This window comes from Carassius carassius, chromosome 37 (assembly GCF_963082965.1).
Source record: "Carassius carassius chromosome 37, fCarCar2.1, whole genome shotgun sequence".
Taxonomy (NCBI): domain Eukaryota; kingdom Metazoa; phylum Chordata; class Actinopteri; order Cypriniformes; family Cyprinidae; genus Carassius; species Carassius carassius.
This window is the reverse complement of record NC_081791.1, coordinates 18542215-18563929: the sequence shown is the minus strand read 5'-3', so window position 1 is coordinate 18563929 and position 21715 is coordinate 18542215. Positions and strand designations below refer to the sequence as shown.

Genomic DNA, 21715 nt, shown 5'->3' with positions numbered 1-21715 from the left:
AACAATACATTTATTTTATTTTATTTAATGAAAAAATGTAACATAGCCTTCTGGATTCTTAATTACTTGTAGCTGAACTGCCGGCTTTTTGATGCATTACAGTGCATTAAATATATAATATCTCCTCAGTTGTTGTTGTTTTTTTTTTAGATAAGAAACCAGAATAATGAAAACGCAAAAGAAATCGGTCTTATTTGAAAAAACGGAAACCTCTTTCGAAACTTCTTACTGGAAATCAAGCGATTCGAGCTGAAATGGCGTTGTTTCCCCGCCTACAAAGTGACGTTTTGTCTTGATAAATAGAAAGTTAGGCTACCTCTTACAAGCATGATGCGCAAAATGTTGTCTTGCTAGCTCTCTAGATTTAGTTTCACAGCCAATGAGAATGTGTAGATATATTAGTCTGCGTTGTGCTCGTTGATGATGATCACACAGCTGAATTTGCCCTTGTGTTGTTATCACCGATTCACTGATTACCAGCACAGTTTCAGTGGCGCAGCCTGGTTCATTAAATATATTCATAAATATATTTCCTACAACAATACGTTTTCCTTGTATTTTTTTATTATTATTTTCAGTCAAGTTAGAATTTATAGTGAGAATATTAGGCCTATATTTGTAATTTATTATAGGCCTACCTATATTTACAATATATTCGTTGTCGGTAAATAATTATTTCCTAAGAGGATTTTCTCTCTCTTTCACTTTCTTAAGTTCTTTTTTAGCATTATTGTTTTGCGATGCTAAAACGTAATACATAGCCTACACAACCCAGTGACAGAATGGGGTTAAATGCAGATTTAAAAAAATATATAATATAAGGTGCCATATAATGTTGATAAAATAAATACAATACATTATGAACTTTGAGCAAGAAATGAATGACCATTAAGACGTAGTGCGGTCAAACAATATGAATTTAATAAAATATTCAGGCTCACATGTAAGACGTTAGAAAGGAAAATGCTAAAGTAGGAAGACAAAACCAAGATAGACCTAGTTACAAAAGTGTGAAGATACTCCCTTTATGTATGAATATAAAAGTTTGAACATAGCCTAAAATAATTAAGCCCTTTCTGGCACACATAAAACTGGATTTAAAAACGATGACATATCTAATGGTCTGGGTATATAAAAATAATATATAAATATGTAATAATGTCAAGCCGGATAAAGTTTCTCATTCACCTGGTAGAAGATCTGCATCAGGGCGGCCAATAGGCAGCAGCTTTAGTGTCATTGTAAAGTGAAAGTAGGTGGATAGAAAGAAAAAAAACAACAAACGCACACGGAAGGCGCAGACTTATATCTCCTTACGTGTGTTAAAGAGCTGGCGTCGAAATCAGGTAAGTTAGCCTATATTCTATCAGTATTGTATTTTTGCTATATAAACTGCGAACGGTGAGTTTATCGCGAACTGAATTTGTTTATCGCTTGGTGTTGTTGTAAGGAGGAAACATGAGTTTTGTAACAGCCTACTTTCCTCTACTGTAACTGTTGTACGAAAATTAGCAATCGTTCGCAGCGAGCGAGCAAAAACTGACTAAAAAGCCATCAAAGAGCTCTCTGACGAATAAAAATCTCACTTTATGATAATTTAATCTTGTTATGATTGTGAAGTCGGTTTAGTTAGGCCATTATATACTAACCTACTTAAACGATACCAAATGACATAACCATATTTTTTTGCCTGGATACTCCATGTAAAGATACGCGAGGGATATGTCTTCATCTGAATTCACATATTCAACAAGTTTCCTGTATTTGACTCACTGCACTGGAAATATAGCAGGAGCGTAAGGCCTACTTATATGACTTAACGTAGCCGACTTCCATGATTGTGCTAAATGCCACGTTATATATATTTTAGTTTGAAAGTGGAAAATACTTAATTGTTTAGCACGAGCGCCTACACGAATTCACGCCCTACTTTCTGTTCCCCATAGGCTGTTTGTGGCATTGGTTTGTTACGCTTTTTTGTGTGTGTACACTAGAGTGGTCTGTTCTTTGTAAACCCTCTTCACTGTTGTTGTGACATTGCTTGTGTCAGCATCATACTTTGGGATGTAACACCCTCATGCTGTTATTTGTCATAAATATTATATGAATACTAATGGTTGGCTTTGCTGTGGCCTTTTAAAATGCACTAAAAAGGCTTAGTGAAGTGTTTATTTCAGTAATAAGTGGATTAGTTGATGTAAATCAATATATCTATATGTCAATCATTATTTTATGCTATTTGTCAATGGGTAGTTTTTGTCATGGATGTGGACATATCAAGAATGCAATGCAATTATTAATTACAACGATTCAGTCAATTATAAAGGTTAATTAAAAATTTAATTAAGGAAAAAAAGTGATTGTATGCACACCTCTGTGCAAAAAAAAATAAATTAAAAAAATATATAAAATTGAATTAAATTTTGTATACTTTATCAGTTTGTAGATTGTTTAATTTGCTTAAATCCTTTGTGTTATTAGTCACAGCATTTCAAGTTGTATCAACAGTAATTAGATGAGTGTAAAAGTCTCTGAGTTTGTTCATTTCTGCAGTATGACATGACCATTATGAATGCAGTCATCCATTGAATGAAAAGAGATCAAATAAAGTGGATGAGTGGTAAAGTGGTTCATGTGTCAGGTGCCAACTGCTATCTAAGTTTCAGTGTTTGGCAGGTTTGATGTTGAGAGATGGCTTTCTGTTTTCCATCACAGAGAATTCACTTTATAGGAAAGAAAATACACAAATCAAACATCAGAGATTTCAATATGAACAGATTTCTCTTAACCCAAAGGATCAAAGCTATCTCTTGCATATTTGTTTTAGATGCTTACCGTACAGTTGTTCAATTTCTTTTTTATTTCCTTCAGTGTATTTTAAGAGAACTAAGACCTGGATGACACCTTAACAAGACAGGACTATGAAAGAGCAGTCTTTGCGATAATTAAGTCCAACTCACACTGCACTGACAGACACAGACCAGTGCAGACAATCACTAGATTACAAAACATTACACCTTAGACATTCCAAGACCTGAAAAATACTAATTCAGCATGTTTAACTGGTGAAAACAAGCTTTGACAAATGCCAACAGACACTAACAGACTAACAGACACACTGATAAAACAAAATGCTGTGAATTGACCTGTAAACTAAATGTTTAAAATAAAATGTCTTCTCTGCAAATACATAAAGCATTACATAGAGCATTGTTCTATAAAGTCCACCTACAGTCACTAATTTAATCCCTTAAAACTTATCTTTAATAATAAAAGTAACATTTTAAAATTGTTTCCCATGAAAATATTTTTTTCATGTCTTGAAATGGATTGACTACACCTTTACCTCATTGGTTAACCGAAGCTGTAAACACTATACAATGGCAAGTGGCAATATTGGATTAAATCAGATGTCTGAGCCAGAAGAAGAAAAGGAAGATTATACATGGATTATACACGGGAGCCTACAAGTTTGATGTATCAGAATATTTTTGAGACAATGCACTTTTAAGGAGAAAAATGCTCAGCAGTGGCCGATGAATTTGCACATGGTTTTCCTTAAATAAGATTCAGAGAATATGACCTTGCTTTGCAGCCCTTAGAGCATAAGGATCAGCGCAGTGCTGAAAAAGAAAATTATTTTATGCAACAAAATGCTAAGAGATAATAATGAGCAAAATAGTTAAGTAATACTTTACTTAAAGCCTCTATGTAAAATTCATTATTAAGGTATTCATTATGCGTGTTGTAATGCATTATATCCTTTAATAAATTATTATTATTACCAAAGTTATTTTACCAAAGGTTAGCATAATTCATGCATTAAAACATATCAAAATATATATAAAACGTAAATAATGCTTTTTTGTAATGCTTTAGGTAAAATACATACATATATGAACATCAATCGTACTAATAATGTATGTATATGTATATATATATATATATATATATATATATATATGTGTGTGTGTGTGTGTGTGTGTGTATATATATATATATATATATATATATATATATATATATATATATATATACACACACACACACACACACACACACACACACGGATGTATTTTACACATATTTTTGTTTTGTTTGTTTTTAATCTATCTATCTATCTATCTATCTATCTATCTATCTATCTATCTATCTATTAGGGATGGGACGGTATGAAAATTTAATATCACGATTATAGTGACTAAAATTATCACGATTATCAATATTATCACGGTTTTGTTGAAACGAGATGAAAGTGTTCAAAAATAGTTGATGCTCACACTGAAAACATTTCAGCAAGTTTTATATTTAATAATCAACAAACAACTAATAAAACAAGCAACTCTATGCACTTAATTTAAAGAAAGATTAAATTCTGTGGCATTTCCTTCCTTACAATGAAAAGTGTAGAAGCATAGAAAAGCATAGAAAAGTCACTGACTTTCGCCATTCCTTCTCGAAAAAAAACAAAAAAAACATTGTGCGCTGCGCTTGCGTCAGACTGTTGCTGGCTGGACATGATTTAATAGTGAGTTATTAAAACCGCGATAATCAAACACGGTTTTAATGATAATTCATTTTTAAACGATATTACTAACCTTCAGCACATTTTATCACGGTTATCAATAAAACCGGTTATCGTCCCATCCCTACTATCTATCTATCTATCTATCTATCTATCTATCTATCTATCTATCTATCTATATACAGTACAGACCAAAAGTTTGGAAACATTACTATTTTTAATGTTTTTGAAAGACGTTTCTTCTGCTCATCAAGCCTGCATTTATTTGATCAAAAATACAGAAAAAAATGTAATATTGTGATATATTATTACAATTTAAAATAATTGTTTTTTAATTTATTATACTTTAAATTCTCATTTATTTCTGTGATGCAAAGCTGAATTTTTAGGATCATTGTCACATTATCCTTTAGAAATGATTGTAATATGATGATTCATTATCAAAGTTGGAAACAGTTCTGCTGCTTAATATTTTTTCAGAACATGTGATACTTTTTTAGGATACTTTGATGAATAAAAAGTAATTTTTTTTTCTTTCTTTTTTTTTTAAATAAAATCAATACTTTTATTCAGCAAGGATGTTAAATTGATAAAAAGTGATAGTAAAGAAAATATATTATTGAGTTCCTGTAGCTCAGTTGGTAGAGCATTGAGCTATCAAGCGCAAGGTTGGGGGTTCGATTCTCTGGGAACACATGATAGGTTAAAATTGATAGCCTGAATGCACTGTAAGTCGCTTTGGATAAAAGCGTCTGCTAAAATCATAAATTTTAAATTTATATTAGAATATATATTATTAGAATTTTTTTTTATTTTGAATAAATTAAGTTCTTTTTAACCTTTTATTCATCAAATATATAGACAGCAGAACTGTTTTCAACACTCATAATAAATCAGAATATTAGAATGATTTCTAAATGATCATGTGATAGACTGGATGTTACATGTGACACTGAACGCTGGAGTAATGATGCTGAAAATTCAGCTTTGCATCACAGGAATAAATTATTATTTTTAAAGTATATTCAAATATTGGTCTGTACTGTATATATATATATATATATATATATATATATATATATATATACATACCCAAGATTGTCATACCAGTAAAGCAACTTGAATTTAATTTAATTGAACTGAATTGAGAGAAACAGTTCAAGTTCTTCAGATGATGATGAGTTGTTAGAAATTATACCTCTGACCTTTTGTCAATGACCTCCTGGGTTGAAGCAGTAAAAAAGCAAAGCTATAAAACAAATTTATATTGATATACAAATATTTTGAGGCCATAAAACCCTTTCATGAATATGCCATCCTATTTAATCAGGATCCTCTTATATTTTATTTGGGTTGTTCTACACTGTAGAAAGTGGAAACATGATTTAAATATAAATCAATGCATTTAGGCTTACTTAGCGATGTTAAATAATATTGTACACTTAAAGTAAACAAGTTAATTTAGATGTTACGTTACAATGTTTTTTTTTATCAGGGTGCGTGCTACAGAAATAAGCACTGGGTTTTTACCAGACCTGTTTTTCCTGCACAGCTTCTGGTGTTCACACAACAGCAATCTAACTAACCTGATCAACACAGTGGTCAAGTTTGACAGACTGTTGTCACTTATATGAAAAATGCCGTTATTATATTCTTTAAGCATAGTCTTGAGTTTCCATGGTTCATTGGTTTTCCATGTGTGTAAGTGTAACGTGACGTTTTTCCCTTGAATGGTTTATCTTCAGATATTATGTCTGCACATAGGTGTGGTCTTTTTCACCTACGCTGCTTCAATCCCTTTGTTAAACATTAGTGCAGGTAAACCTTTAAAATAGGAATGGTGCAGATTAGCCAGAAAGAAATTTAGAAATATTATTTGGAACAGAGGGATTCACAAATACAGGATGAGTCATGAACTATAGACTCACACTAATTAGTTATCTAGGAATAACTTTAAAAACTTTATTGGCAATTTTCTCATCTTTGATAATATAAAACACTTTAAATACCCTATGATTACACCCTGTGATTTTACAGTGAATGCTTAAATTGAAACTAGAGAGTAAACTATGGATTTGTGTGTTACAATTTACTATAGAAACCTCTGCTCACTTGTACAGTTTAATTGCTAAACTACATATTTTGAAGCTGGTTATTGAACCTTGACAGCTCTTGGAGAGTGAGTTTAGGTGGTTATTAAAACTAATAACTAAAATGACATGGTATTACACTGCGGTTTTCTTGCCTCAAGTGTAGTTCATATGGAAAAACATTCTGTTTTTCTGCTAAATCGATATTTGATTAAAAAAAATAATAATAAAAAAAGTGACCCAAGCAGTCACAAAGGAGGATCAATAGCGAAGTTTGGATCCAAAGGGTTGTTTATTTGCAGCAGATGTGCAAAATGTGCAAATAAATAGGTATAAGAGCCTAAAACAAAGATTGTAATAAAAACAGTCTAAAACTAGAACTGCAAGTACTAAAAACAGTACTAACTCTCCTCTACAACATCGATGCTGGAGTTTCCCTTGCTACACAGTTAGGGATGCACCGAATATTCGGCCACCGAAGATTTTCGGCCGAAAATGGCCCAAAAGAGCATTTTCGGTTTTTGGCCGAAAGACTTTTATCACCGAAACAACACGGCCGAAATGTTGTGATGATGACGCAAACAGAAACCGCGACCTGAACGTGCACCTGCATAGCGCAGACCACGAGCTCCCCGCGACATTCACTTCACACCAGTGAGAACATTCTCTCTCTTCTTATTCCTTTATTCGCAGCACTAAAGCGTCTCCTAACAAAGAGATTGAGACGGACCACGAAGTGAGAACAAAGAAAGGTACAGTCTTATAGAGTCTGTTAGCACACGTCTCACTGAGATCTTTTCGGATCCTCTGCACTTCATCGCGAATGTGCTTGATCCGCGTTATAAAGATCATTACTTGGATGCGGAAATAAGGCAGCGCGCACGAGAAATGATACAGGCCGCGCTGGATGCGGAGAACCCGCGTGGAGACGGAGAAGCGCCAAGCGCAGGAGACAGATCAGAGCGCGGAAAAAAGACTCGTCTCTTGGCATTCACCCTCGTTGTCTGATATTTTCAGTGAAATTCTGCAAGAAAGTGCCTCAAATAATAATACATTGGCTATTGTTCTAGTTCTTAGGCTACTATATATGTGACATTTTATTTACAGTAGCCTATATATATATATATATATATATATATACACACACACACATATATATATACATATACATACATAATATCAGATTGTAGCCATATTTCTGCTAGATTTCTGCTTTAATTTGATAAAACAAATTATTTATGCCCTGCCCCTATTTAAATACACTCTCTCAAATATTTCTCAAATGTCAGGCAGATGACAAGCTCAACTGCTCAACAGCTAGATGGTTATCTGTCTGAAGTCCCCATCCCCAGAAGTGATAACAGTCTTGCCTACTGGAGAAGTAATGCACTTTCTAGTCCTACAGAGAACAATTTCAAATGCACTTGACCTAAATGCACTTTGTTTTTATGAGAGAACAGTTCATTTTAAAACCTTTCTGCAGGCCAGTAGGCCTGTACATTATTATTTAATATTCACATGAGTGGGATACATTTTTAGTTTGAATTTTATTTTATACTGTGCATTGTTGCAATGTGCTTAATAAATATTGCATAATTTGTAATTATGTATTTTTATGTTTTTTATAATTTATGTAATTGTAATTATCTTTGAAACTTTAATATTAATTTATGCAATTGCAATGTCTTAATTTTAGTAAAGTTAGTACATGGTCATAGCAATAAATGCAATGGAATAATTGGCATAATTTCTTTCGGTGTTTCGGTTTCGGTTTTCGGCCTTGGTTTTCTCTTTTTCGGTTTTCGGTTTCGGCCAAGAATTTTCATTTCGGTGCATCACTATACACAGTACAACAATCTTGTCCAAGCTCTCTATCTGTCCACCCCCAACTTCTAGTGGTGGCCCTCTTAAATATACATTTTTTTCCCGTTCTCCCCAAATTGGAAAATAAATTCTTGCCTTTGACTTTTTTTATGATATACATGGTTTAGAAACAAGAGTTAAAATAATAATAATAATAATAATAATAATACATTTAAAAAGAGACAAGATAAACCAAAACATTTGCACAAGCATTTACATACACTAGTTGAGCTGAGCGGTTTTTCTCAGTTTGCACTTCCTATTGAGACTCTCACTTAGCTAGACAAAAAAAATACAAACACGCATCCAACATTAACAGTAAAAAACAGTGATGAAAGACCATGTCAAAGTCTCTCCATCACAATCTTTAAAAAAAAAAACTAATTATCTATTTAGATGGTTACTGCTGAAGTTATCTCCTTAGCCGTATTTGATTTCCTGTATAGTTTAAAGGAATTGTTTACAAAAGAAGATATTTTTAAAAATCTGTTTTTGTAACTATAACTATAACTATAATGGAAGTCCAAAGTTATCTGGACCCCAGTGTTCTTCAAAATATCTATATTTCATTTGAGAATTTTAATTTATGTATCAACTTTACATTTAAATTTTTTAGCCCATTTAAGTTTTATGGGTCTTCAAGTTCTTAGTAAAAAAAAAAAAAAACTGGAAGAGCCATATATTTCTAATAATACTATTCATATACACAGCTTAAGGCTGTTTTTCTCAAATCATTTTAGTGTAAAAGAAAAAAAATTATAGTATGCTTAAGTTCAAGACCAATCAACATTTTTTTTTTCAGGAAAGAAATGTGCAGTGACACAATAGTCAGTAGTTTTGGAAGACATGATCCAGCATGCTTTCATGCCTTAGAGTGCAATTCAGTTTCACTGCTTAAATCGACATCACATTTATTTTACACAGTTAACAAATTTACCTAACTTGACATTATGACTTGGTTTGTTCCTTAACAGAAGGTTTTCAATTTAAGATCCTGAAAATTAACATTTTATGTTTCACTGTCTATCCAAACACACAGAAATATGTGTGTACGCCTTAAATACAATTACATTTAATTAAGTTCCATTATGAACCATTAAAGAAACTAAATGGTCAACAGCATTATCATAATACATATGCTCTACTTTCTTACAATGCAGCATAAAGCTAAATGATAAAATGACAAACTATAAGTAAACTTGTTATATTAGTGATGGTTGGGTTGCCAGGCAGTTGTTGTCAAGCGTGTTGTGGTATACAGTGTCTTCTGTCCCCTTATGTTGGTGAGAGATAAGGCAGGCATACTGTCTTTTCTCCCTTGTCTAAAGAAAAGTCTGAACATTAATAACAAACCCTGCTCTCTCCCCAAAGCATCTGCCTGTGCTCTTTGCACCAAAAAAAAAAAACCCTATTAAGCCTGAAATACAACATGGCATAAAAGGGTTGGGCTTTTCTTCACTTATTTTAGATCATCAGATGCTATTTATCAATGAGCTTCTATAAATGTCATTCATTTTGTATTGAAGATTTCAGTTTTTCAATTCAGTTTGTTCAGAGTAAGGAACTTGTTATAAACTCAATATTTAGTTGTTTTTATATAAAGATTGTGTCTTGTTCCCTTTCGAGAGTTCTCTCGTACTGCGTAAGCTAGCTTACGCTATGGGAAAAGGTCCCCTTTTCTCGAGAATATGAAGCCAAAAATTATCCTTAATTTTTAAATAATGTAAAACGCAGTGCTGCAGCACAGCAGACCCAAGCGAAGCGGCTCGCGCGCTTATTGGCTGTGCTGCGGCAACTGCAGCAACCTATGGTGAGGCGGCGGAGAGTAACGAACCAATGGGGGCGCTTCGCGCCCATTGGACGTCAGAGCGCGCCAAAATAGGCGTGGCTGGAACTATATAAGCCACCGCTTCACCATAGGGATCAGATTTCATCTCCTTCAGCGATCTCACCTGCACTTCGCTGTCTTCTCCGGAGAAGCCTCTACACGCCGTCGAAAAGCCTCTCAGCGGGATAGCACTGCAACGCAGATCTGAGGACGCCGGCTCGTGCTTCATCTCGACGCCGCCTTCAGCACTCGCTTCCTGCTGCGCCATCCGGCGTGACTATATCCTTTTCAAAGCTAGTGTGTTCGCCGCTGCATCACACTTTTTTCCTCCAGAATTCGAGGCGTTGTTTCAAATGCCTCGGGCCTGCGCTTCCTGCCGAGGCCCTCTGCCCAGCGAGGACCGCCACATGATCTGTGTCTCCTGCCTGGGCCGCGAGCATGCTGAGAGCGCACTCTTCAAGGGCGGCTGCCCTGAGTGCGACGACATGGCTATATCGACCCTGCGGGCTCGATTAGCTCAAACCAGCCACGATGCTCCACCCGCTCCGCCTCTTCTCTCAAGTGCCGCGTAAGAAACGCCGCGATCAGAGAATGCCTGAGCATACTGTTACACGCGAGCTCACGCCGGAACACTCCCCGCGTGCCTCGCCCGCTCTCGCTCCTTCGCCTGTCCTCTTCGTGGACGAGCAGCGCCAGTCCCTGCTCACCAGCGCCCCCTTCTCCTTCGGAGCGCCTGAGGCGGAAGAGGACAGACACGACAGCCTTTCTCTCGCCGCGTCCAGTAGTGAGGAATGGTCGGGCTCCATTGCGGACCCCCCCCCCTCTACAGCGCCCAGCTGCACCGGACAATGCACCGATATCGACGCGGAGCTTACTCGCGTGCTTACAAGGGCTGTCAGCGACCTTCAGCTCGACTGGTCTCCTCCAGACGAGCCCGCTAAAAGCAGGCTGGATGAATGGTTCCTGCAGGGGCGCCCTTCGGCCCCTCCGCAAAGAAACGCCCCCTTCTTCCCGGAAGTTCACAATGAACTCACGAAGTCGTGGAAAGCCCCATTCTCCGCACGCTTGAAGACTTCTGTCTCGTCAGCGCTCTCCTCTGTCGACGGCGCCCGAGACCACGGTTACGAGAGCCTCCCCCCTCTCGAGGAGGCTATTGCTGCACACCTCTGCCCGCCCTCAGCCGCTGGATGGCGGTCGAAGCCTGTGCATCCATCCAAGCCGTGCCGCACCACCTCAGCTCTCGCTGGCCGAGCTTACACCTCCGCTGGTCAAGCTGCTTCGGCTCTACACACCATGGCTGTGCTGCAGGTTTTTCAGGCCAGACTTCTCCGTAACCTGGACGAGTCTGCCCCAGATACCTATGACTTTAAAGATCTCCGCAGCGCTACTGATCTAGCCCTGCGTGCGACAAAGACCACAGCACAAGCGATCGGCCGAAGCATGGCAAGCCTCGCTGTTTTAGAGCGACACCTCTGGCTCACGCTCACGGAGATGAAAGACGCCGACAAATCCGCCTTTCTCGACTCTCCTATCTCGCCTTCCGGCCTCTTTGGCCAGTCGGTTAAGGGTTTCGCTGAACGCTTCACTGAGGCTCAGAAAACGTCGCAGGCAATGAGACACTTCCTGCCGAAACGCTCTAGCTCTGCTGCGGGACGCCGTAGAAACGCGCCGCCCCCTCAGACCTCGAAGCCATCGCAGCCAGACTTACAGTCTCGCCCAGCGACCAAAACCCAGCACCGCTCTCGCTCTACGAGCCGCAAACCGCCAGAGAGACGGGGACCTCGGCCCAGGATTGTGCTGAACCCCGAGCCTCCGAAGCCCTCCTGACCTTCGGGCTGAAAAGACCGTGGTTAAGTCCCGCTGCGGCCGGACCACCACACAAGAAACCTCACATGCTTCCTCCAATCCCCTCACTAAAGGCGGTTGGAGATGTCTATACTGCAGTAAACGAGCCTGTTACAATGCACGCACGCCTGCACACAAACGCCGTTTTCACGGCGACCTCAATAAAGCACAAAAAGAGCTTTTTCTATGTAGGCAGTGTGCCCACTACACAGTACGCACCCCTACATGTATACACACTCCCCCAAGTGTCACAAAGACTCACTCGGGTCTCCTTTCATGCCCACCTTCCCGCTCGCGCCGGAGGTGCTCTAAATGTAGCGCGCGTGCCCACTTCTCAGTGCGCAACCCTACAAATAAGCGCTGTCACCACAGTGTCACAAGCACAGCATACTCGAGCTACTGGTCCCCTCATAACAGGCGGCCAGTGCCCGAAGCACATTCAACCCATAGCCGCACGAGCCGCTGCATGGCAGGCCATCCCCGGCATATCAGATTGGGTTTTGAATATAATAAAACGAGGTTACTCGCTCCAGTTCGCTCGCAGACCGCCGCGCTTTCGCGCCGTGGTCGAAACAAAAGTGAAAAGCGAAATGACACACGTCCTTCGCGCCGAACTGATAAACCTTCTTGCAAAAGGGGCGATAGAAACTGTCCCCCCTGCGCAGCGCGAGTCAGGCTTTTACAGCCGCTACTTCCTCGTACCAAAAAAGGATGGCGGTCTCAGACCCATCCTAGATCTCAGACGTTTGAACAAAGTGCTTATGACGCGATCGTTCAAAATGTTAACTACCAAACAAATACTCGCGCAAATTCGCCAGAGGGATTGGTTTTTCTCAGTGGATCTGAAAGACGCTTACTTTCACATTCAAATAGCACCCCATCACAGGCCATTCTTGAGATTCGCATTCGAGGGGCAGACTTATCAGTACATGGTTCTTCCATTCGGCCTCTCCGTAGCGCCCCGTACGTTTACGCGGTGCATGGATGCCGCTCTCGCACCCCTGAGAATGCGGGGAGTGCGAGTATTGAACTACCTCGACGACTGGCTAGTTTTAGCCCATTCCGAGGAACTACTGACGACACACAGATCCTGGATGCTCAGCCATTTAGAATGCCTGGGTCTCACGATCAACACTGTCAAGAGCGCTCTGTCTCCCAGCCAGAGGATTTCCTTTTTGGGGATAGACATAGACTCTGTGACATGTACAGCGCGTCTGACGTCACAGCGCGCTCTCACTATTCAGCATTTAGCCGTGTCGTTCAAAGCCGGGTCTCTTTACCCGCTCAAACGATTTCAGGAAATGCTAGGTCTGATGGCATCAGCCTCTGCGGTTCTCAAACTGGGCCTGCTGCGCATGCGCCCACTACAGCGCTGGCTGAGAGACCGTGTTCCAGCGCGCGCCTGGATTTCCGGCCGCGCACGCATCAGGGTGACCCACGGCTGCATCGCAGCTCTGGCCCCTTGGAAAATAGCCAACTGGTATCAGTTAGGCGTAAGCACGGGCGCTGTCTCGAAATGGAAAGTAGTCTCGACAGATGCATCCAACCTCGGTTGGGGCGCCCTGTACGAGGGCAGGTCTGCCTCCGGCCTCTGGTCGAGCCCGGAGCGACTGTTACACATAAACTGTCTGGAGATGATAGCGGTCGAACTATCCCTGAAAGCTTTCCTCCCATTTTTAAAGGGCCATCACGTTCTGGTCAGATCAGACAGCATGTCAGTGGTGGCCTACATAAATCGCCAGGGTGGTGTCAGGTCAGAAACCTTGCACACCCTGACCGAGCGTCTTCTGACATGGGCACATTGCAATCTGCGCTCGCTAAAGGCAGCGCATGTACCTGGCATCCTGAACCGGGGCCCGGACATGCTTTCCAGGGCCGAATGTTCCCCCTGGGGAGTGGTCTCTTCACCCACAGACGGTTCAGTTGATGTGGAGCATCTTCGACAGGGCAGAGGTCGACCTCTTCGCCTCAGAAGACAACGCTCATTGCCCAATATATTTTTCAAAGAGCAGGGACGCGCTGGCCCTCGATTGGCCCAGACGCCCGCTTTATGCCTTCCCACCGGTCGCGATGCTGCCGCAGGTCATCGATCGGGTCAGGAAGAGCAGATGTGCTATGCTGCTAGTAGCCCCACTCTGGACGACCCAACCTTGGTTCTCCGAGCTGATGCAGCTGTCCAGTACAGCCCCATGGCCAATACCGCTGCGGAAAGATCTCCTCACGCAGCTGAAGGGCACGCTCTGGCATCCCCACCCCGAACTTTGGGCCCTTCATGTATGGCCCCTCAACGGGTACCCGGGAACCTCCCTGAGGGAGTGTTAAAGACCATTACGGAAGCCAGAGCGCCCTCAACCAGGCGCCTATATGCGCAGAAATGGTCAGTGTTCTCCACCTGGTGCGGGACACGGAACCTAGACCCTCACTTATGTGACGTGTCGGAGATACTCTCCTTCCTACAGGAGCGTTTAGATGCGGGCAGATCCCCGTCTACGCTCAAAGTGTATGTGGCAGCCATTGCAGCTTCTCATGCTCCGGTGGCCGGCCTATCACTGGGAAAAAACGAACTGGTCATTCGTTTCCTTAAGGGAGCTCGTCGGATGAACCCTCCCCGACCCCCTTCAATCCCTTCCTGGGACCTGTCTACGGTCCTAGAGGCCTTAAAGGGCCCCCCTTTTGAACCGCTTCAGTCTGTCGATATGAAGCTTCTTTCGTTCAAAACCGCTTTTCTACTGGCTCTGGCCTCAGTCAAGCGAGTGGGGGATTTACATGCGCTATCTGTAAGCGCTGACTGTCTCGAGTTTGGGCCTAATGACTCCAGAGTCATTCTCAGACCAAGACACGGCTTTGTCCCCAAGGTGCTCTCAACACCGTTCAGAGCGCAGGTCATCTCGCTGTCAGCCCTTTCCTCGCAAAGCGACGAAAGCAACGCGAGCTTCATCTGCCCCGTCAGGGCTCTTAAAACCTATATTGCGCGCTCCGCCTTATTCAGGAGGTCGGACCAGCTCTTCATATGCTTTGGTGGGCGCACCCGAGGTCTCGCCACCACGAAGCAAAGCCTATCGCGATGGATAGTAGACACTATCTCGCTGGCTTACAAATCTAAGGGCCTTCACTGCCCGTTCGGCATCAGAGCCCATTCCACCCGAGGTATGGCCTCGTCATGGGCGTGGTCCTGCGGGATACCACTGGATGATATCTGTGCGCCGGCAGGCTGGCCTCTCCGTCAACATTTATTAGATTCTATAATCTGCAAGTCCCTGCCCTGCAGGCCAGGGTACTTTCTATATAGACGTGCTAAGCCTTACCACGTCCCCCTTTTTTCGTTCCCTATATAAAGCTCACTAAGGTTGGCTGTTGGGACTGGGATTTCTCCTGCTATAAAGCCCCGAGCTCTCGCCTTGGGCTGTGACAGGTCGAAGTTCCCGAGCACGCACGGCGTTTTACATTGTGTTCCCATAGCGTAAGCTAGCTTACGCAGTATGAGAGTACTCTCGAAAGGGAACGTACTCGGTTACTAACGTAACCTCGGTTCCCTGAGATGAGGGAACGAGTACTGCGTAACCTGCCGTGCTATGTGCTCGGACCGGGTGATCGCTTCAGTCGATTTAAAACCTGATCCCTATGGTGAAGCGGTGGCTTATATAGTTCCAGCCATGCCTATTTTGGCGCGCTCTGACGTCCAATGGGCGCGAAGCGCCCCCATTGGTTCGTTACTCTCCGCCGCCTCACCATAGGTTGCTGCAGTTGCCGCAGCACAGCCAATAAGCGCGCGAGCCGCTTCGCTTGGGTCTGCTGTGCTGCAGCACTGCGTTTTACATTATTTAAAAATTAAGGATAATTTTTGGCTTCATATTCTCGAGAAAAGGGGACCTTTTCCCATAGCGTAAGCTAGCTTGCGCAGTACTCGTTCCCTCATCTCAGGGAACCGAGGTTACGTTAGTAACCGTGTACGTTTTTTGTTCTTAATACATGCATGGATAGTTTTCTAGCCTGTATGATAAACCTTGCAACAGCAGTAGTCGATGTCCCTCTTTAAAGGTGTTAAACCATGGGTAAGCAGGGCATTAGTGCGGATTAGTGTGTTGACATCTGTGTGTCTTAACAGAACTGTCTGATTAATAGCTCTATGTATTTCAGAATTAAAGGGATATTTCACCCAAAAATATAAATGAGTGATTTTTTCAGAAAGAAGCACCATTAAATTGAAAATTTCCTTCTGAAGATAGACAGGTTAAATGATTTGCTCACAACTTGAGTTAAACTGATTCTGATTTATGATGATAAGTGCTTAGATAAGTCACATTTAAATCTAGACTCAAAACCCATCTGTTTAGCTGTGCTTTTATTGAATGAGCACTGTGTGACGTCCAAACTGATTGCACTGTATTTTACTTAATTCGCTGTATTTTATGTAAAACCATTTTCTATTTCTAACTGTTTTAAATTCATTTTAAATAATTACATTTTTAAATAATTTCCAACCTTTTAAAATTGCTTGTTTTATTTTTATTATTATTTTACTTTCTTTTATGTAAAGCACTTTGAATTACCATTGTGTATGAAATGTGCTGTATAAATAAACCTGCCTTGCCTTAGCCAAAACCATTATTTTTTTTAAATTCTTGACTGATTTGGTCACTTTTTACTGATGTTGTTGTATGGAAAAAGCTATTGTTGAGTTGAGTAATCTTTTTTCAGTGAACAACTCTAGTTCCAAAGAACTGAAAATGTCGTTTTTACAGTGCAACTAATGTCGTGATTTTTATTTCTTTTTTTAACTGTTGCAGTGCTTGCATACTATGGCGCTGTGGGCGCAAATGACCCCGCGGTTACAGTACCTGCCAAATCAGACACTGAATGAACTCTACCCGGACACATTCCCTCTGGACGTCAGGCACTATCTGGCCAGCTGGATAGAGGAACAGAGATGGTATGACATCACTGTTACAAATTAAATGGATGCTTTTTATGTTGTATTAAGATTAACACAGTATTGTTTACCTGAAGTTTGCGCTGATCTGACACTTATAGTAGTAGCGTGAATACATCATCACAGGCAGTGTAGAAATGCTGGGTACACACCAAAAGATGATCGTGCTGATTTTGGGCAAATTTCCCACCTTCCGACAATCCTAGCTATGTCCCGATTATCTTGATTGCTCTACAGATTATTTTATCAGATTTTCCCTTGGTGTGAGGTGTGATCGCGAATCATAAATATTCAACATGTTTAATATTTACGATCAGAAATCCTGATGTGTGCACGCTCTGCAGATTATCACGTGATACGAAACAATATCCAATCAGAAAGCGAGATGATGGAAGACGGAAGCAGTCATGGCGCAGCACAAGGGTGAAATTGATGTGGACAGCAGAGATGGAGGATCAGCTTATTGATTTGTGGCAACAAATCATTGCAATTTCTTCCTGCATATCGTCCACCATGCTTTGTCTGAATTCTCACGAGATTTTGCGAGATTTCCTGTGTTCACAATCGAGACTCTGGTTGAAAATCTGCTCATGTGTGGTGTGCTGTCTTTGACACATCATGGCACACCACACACTATAGGAGCAAAACGGTTAAATCTAGGATTTTTTATCCTCATGTTTGTGGTCTATCACATTTTGAGAATCGTATGACATGTAAAAAATATTTTGGTGTGTACCCAGCATTAGTAAGTAAGTGTCTGAAAATTTGAGAAGTGAGTAGTATTAGGCTGATGGTAATGACTGAAAAGTAGTTTGACCAATAGCATGCAGGCATTGTACATAAACAACCAATCATGGTGTGTGAGAAGGTGGAATCTACAGAGACTGCCCAAGCAATGCACATATGGGTACATATAATAAGAGGACTGTGGAGAGCACAGTGAAAGGAAAACAAAACTTAAATCAGGACATTTTAGGCAATTTATAAATCCTATCCAAGACAAAGAGGATGTAGTAATCCCTATATGGTGGCCTCCATGAGTTGACCCATTCTGATATTAAACATTTAAAAGTTAATTTCTTATAATGTTTTTTCAGTAAGGTCAAATGATTGAGTGCACATGTACTGGTGAGTAAATTAACTGTAATAGAAACATGAGTAACTGTTGTCTAAGGCATAACATTTAGGGTAGATCACTGCTTAGGAATTTCCTGTTACAGGGAACTGAGTCATTCTTATAACAAGAATAGGGAATATGGTTGGAGAACAGCACAGGACAAGCTAGACTTGAAAGGCTTTGTTATATGTCAGTTTGCGACATTTACTAAGGATGATTCTATGCAGCAGGGCTTTAAAAATGTCATGCTTTTCTAATGTTTTATTTAGGGAGACCTTTGATGTGGATAACAGGGAGCAAGAGCCTCAGGCTCGAAGGCTGTTGGATCAGATGATGCATTTGCTGCAGGAAGTGGCCCAACTCAACCCTAACGTGGTGGAGAGGGTCAAACTACAACATATCAGCCGGAACTTGGTGTGCATAACTGATATTCCTAACATTCGTGATTTCTGCTGGCTTAAAGATACAGGGTCATTCCGTGTCAAATCAACCAAAACAATAGAAAAAAAATCCCTAGCTCAAATTTTTGATTTTGCTAATATTTTTTTTCTCAAGAAAATCTTAAATGTAATGGATGAATATTTACTGAGTAATCCACTATATTGTATAAGGGGGTCAAAATGGCAATTTTAATCTCTGAGCCAAATTACAGGGGGGTAAAAATGACTTCAGAAAGATGGCAGCATGATAATGATATTTTTACACAGAGATTGATAGGTCTGGTAGTAAAATCTGTTGACTTTAGCAATCTTCATTGCATTATGTGGCAGTTAAAAATGGTGAAACTGCACTTTTAACGTTTTTTTTCTCCAAAGTTTGCATGACTTTAACTCAAGAAGTATTAAAGATATCTTAATGTCCTTTTAGATATTGGGTATATGAAATATAATGCTTCTTTTCTTTTAAAGAGGAATGTCTGAAAAACAAATAATGTTGAAAACTAGACGAGTATTGAGATCTGCATTGAACATACCTGAGAGCCATAAATATTATTTTTCCAAAGTTTGCATGCCTATAACTCAAGAAGTGTTAAAGATATTGCAATATGATTTCAAGGCTCTACACAGTTCAGTCCCAGAGATATGGGGATCTCAATGAGGCTCCGTGTCCAGAATGTCAAATGTTACCTATTTTTAGTGGTTGAAAACCAAATGGTGGTCACTTTGTATACAGCTGATACTTACTCTATTTAAAACAAAGTGTCTACAGAATAAGTAATGTTGAAACTAGGTGTTTATCTTGTTTCCCTCTATCAAAACAATATGCACAGAACATACCTGTCGGAGTGCTAAAAATGCCCTGTAATGGTCAAGTTGAGGCACATTACCTGTCTCTCAGTAGACTATTCATAAGATTCAATATTTGAAATAGTTTCAGGGATATTTAGAAGAAGGAATTTTGTTCATTTTAACAGCTTCTGAATCTACCAAGAGTTCAAACACGCAGTATTGTAACATCTTTGAAACAAATTGCACACCTTATAGGAAAAACAGGTTGCTTTTGCCACAAGGTCTTTCTTTCCTTAAGGTCTTTCACAGGTAAATCTCACCCCAGGTAAATGGGATCCTGGGTAATCTTATTTTACATTACACACTGTTCATACTTTACCTAGATTTAACAATTATTACTGGTCACTCATAATCTGATGTGTCACACACTATACATTACTAAACCCTGGGTTACTGTTATTATTTGCATATTTGCATTGGCAGTGATGACTAGATAAATACAAAACCACATTTGGTGTGAAAATTGTAGGATACAACAATTTGGACAGGGAGCTGCAGGATTAAACCAGAGTTTTAAAAAGGAAAATTCCAAATGAAAAGTTTCTTAGGAATCAGAATCTAAAATCATATTAAGATAACGTTATATATATCTTGAGTTACAGGCACACAAACTTTTGAAAAAATTATATTTATGACACAAACAGGTGTGTCCTATACAAATTTGACAGGGGGAAACACAATGCATTCATAGTTTCAACACTACTTATCCTTTAGACATTCTGCACAGTAAATATATTGACCCAGATGTGGTTTTTGAAAACTGAAAATGTATACATTAACAATTTACTCCTGGAGCCATATTCAAAATCCAGTAACTCTGGAACCCATTCAAATAGAGCCTTAAATATGAAGATACTAAAAGTAACGTTTGTTAAGACCCAATATCTAAAAGGGCATTAAGATATATTTAATGCTTCTTGAGTTATAGGCATGCAAACTTTGGAGAATTTGGACTTTCCCCATTTTTGAATGGTCAACACTGGCACATAATGCAACAAAGATTGCTAAAGTCCACAGATTTTACAAACAGACCTAGCAATTTCTGTGTAAATATAACATTATGATACTGCCATCTTTCTGAAGTCATTTTACCCCCCTGTAATTTGACTCTGAATCTCAGGTGAAAATTGCCAATTTTGATCCCCCTCTACTCTACTAATAGTGGATTACTCCATAAATGCTCATCCCTGACATTAAATATTTTGGCTTTCATCACTAAACATGTCTGTCTTTCTTCCGAGAAAAAAATTAAGCCGGGGATCTCTGGTTGAGTTGATACAGAATGATCCTACTGTATCATTTAAAACCGGTTAAACTAATGACTTTTTATACAGGGTTTGTAAAGTGGGGTGCTGGGGACCCCGAGAGGGTTTATGGGGTTAACATTAATATTGATAATATTGATATTTTCTATATTTGATAATTGGCTTTGGTTTCAATACAGTAACAATATAAAAGCTCATTATTTAATTTACAAGCAACAATCAACCCTCTACATTGCGACTAAATCACTCGCATATGCGACTTATTTTCACTTCGGGCGACTAGACTGTGTGCTTTATAGTTTCACTCTCTGTAAAGCGATCTGTGCTGTTTTTTAGTTCATCTGAATGGATGTTCAAACGCACCTGTATTTGACGTAATGTAAACTCTAGTGTGAAGGCGCACGACTCGCCGCCCCTTTGTCTCTCACACACGTAGAGCGAGAGAGAGCGAGTAAATTGATGCGCTATATGTAATCGATATTCTTTGTTGTATTTTCCGGTCAAAATAATGACGCTCCTTTGGAATTCTTCACCTTTTAAGAACTGCCGGTTTTTCTGGAAGTGGGCGGAGCTAATGCGCAAACGGCTGGCTCGGATCTCATTGGCTGGCGCTCACCTTTTTTCGACCCGGTTTTGATTTCAGCAAATCAGTTCGAGAGAACGCACAAAACTTGATTAATATTCATGAATTCAGCAGCTCATTAATTCTTAGTAGTCCTTAGTGCTTGTTATAGTTCTTATTAGTAGAATTTGTATCATTAATATCTCATCAGTATTTTAGTTTTTTTATATTAAGGTTTTTTTTTGTCTTTTTTTTTATACAGAAACACAGAATGACCAAAATATCTAAGATATCAGATATCTAAGAAACTGCCATTTTACAAACAGTTATACTGTATATATGCAGTCATGCCCAAAAATATGGACACCCTTGGTAAATATAATCAAAGAAAGCTGTAAAAA

At 39.8% G+C, this 21715-nt stretch overlaps 1 protein-coding gene across 2 annotated transcripts in view; it reads left to right on the top strand.

Moving 5' to 3' along the window:
- Positions 1-1188: 1188 nt before the first annotated feature.
- Positions 1189-21715, top strand: part of stat6 (signal transducer and activator of transcription 6, interleukin-4 induced) — a 39561-nt gene continuing 19034 nt past the window's right edge. For both annotated transcript variants that reach the window (XM_059527963.1, XM_059527962.1), the window contains exons 1-3: positions 1189-1346; positions 16939-17081; positions 18468-18612. In XM_059527963.1, coding sequence (XP_059383946.1) covers positions 16951-17081; positions 18468-18612 — 276 coding nt within the window. In that variant the 5' untranslated portion in view covers positions 1189-1346; positions 16939-16950. The remainder of the gene's footprint in view (positions 1347-16938; positions 17082-18467; positions 18613-21715) is intronic.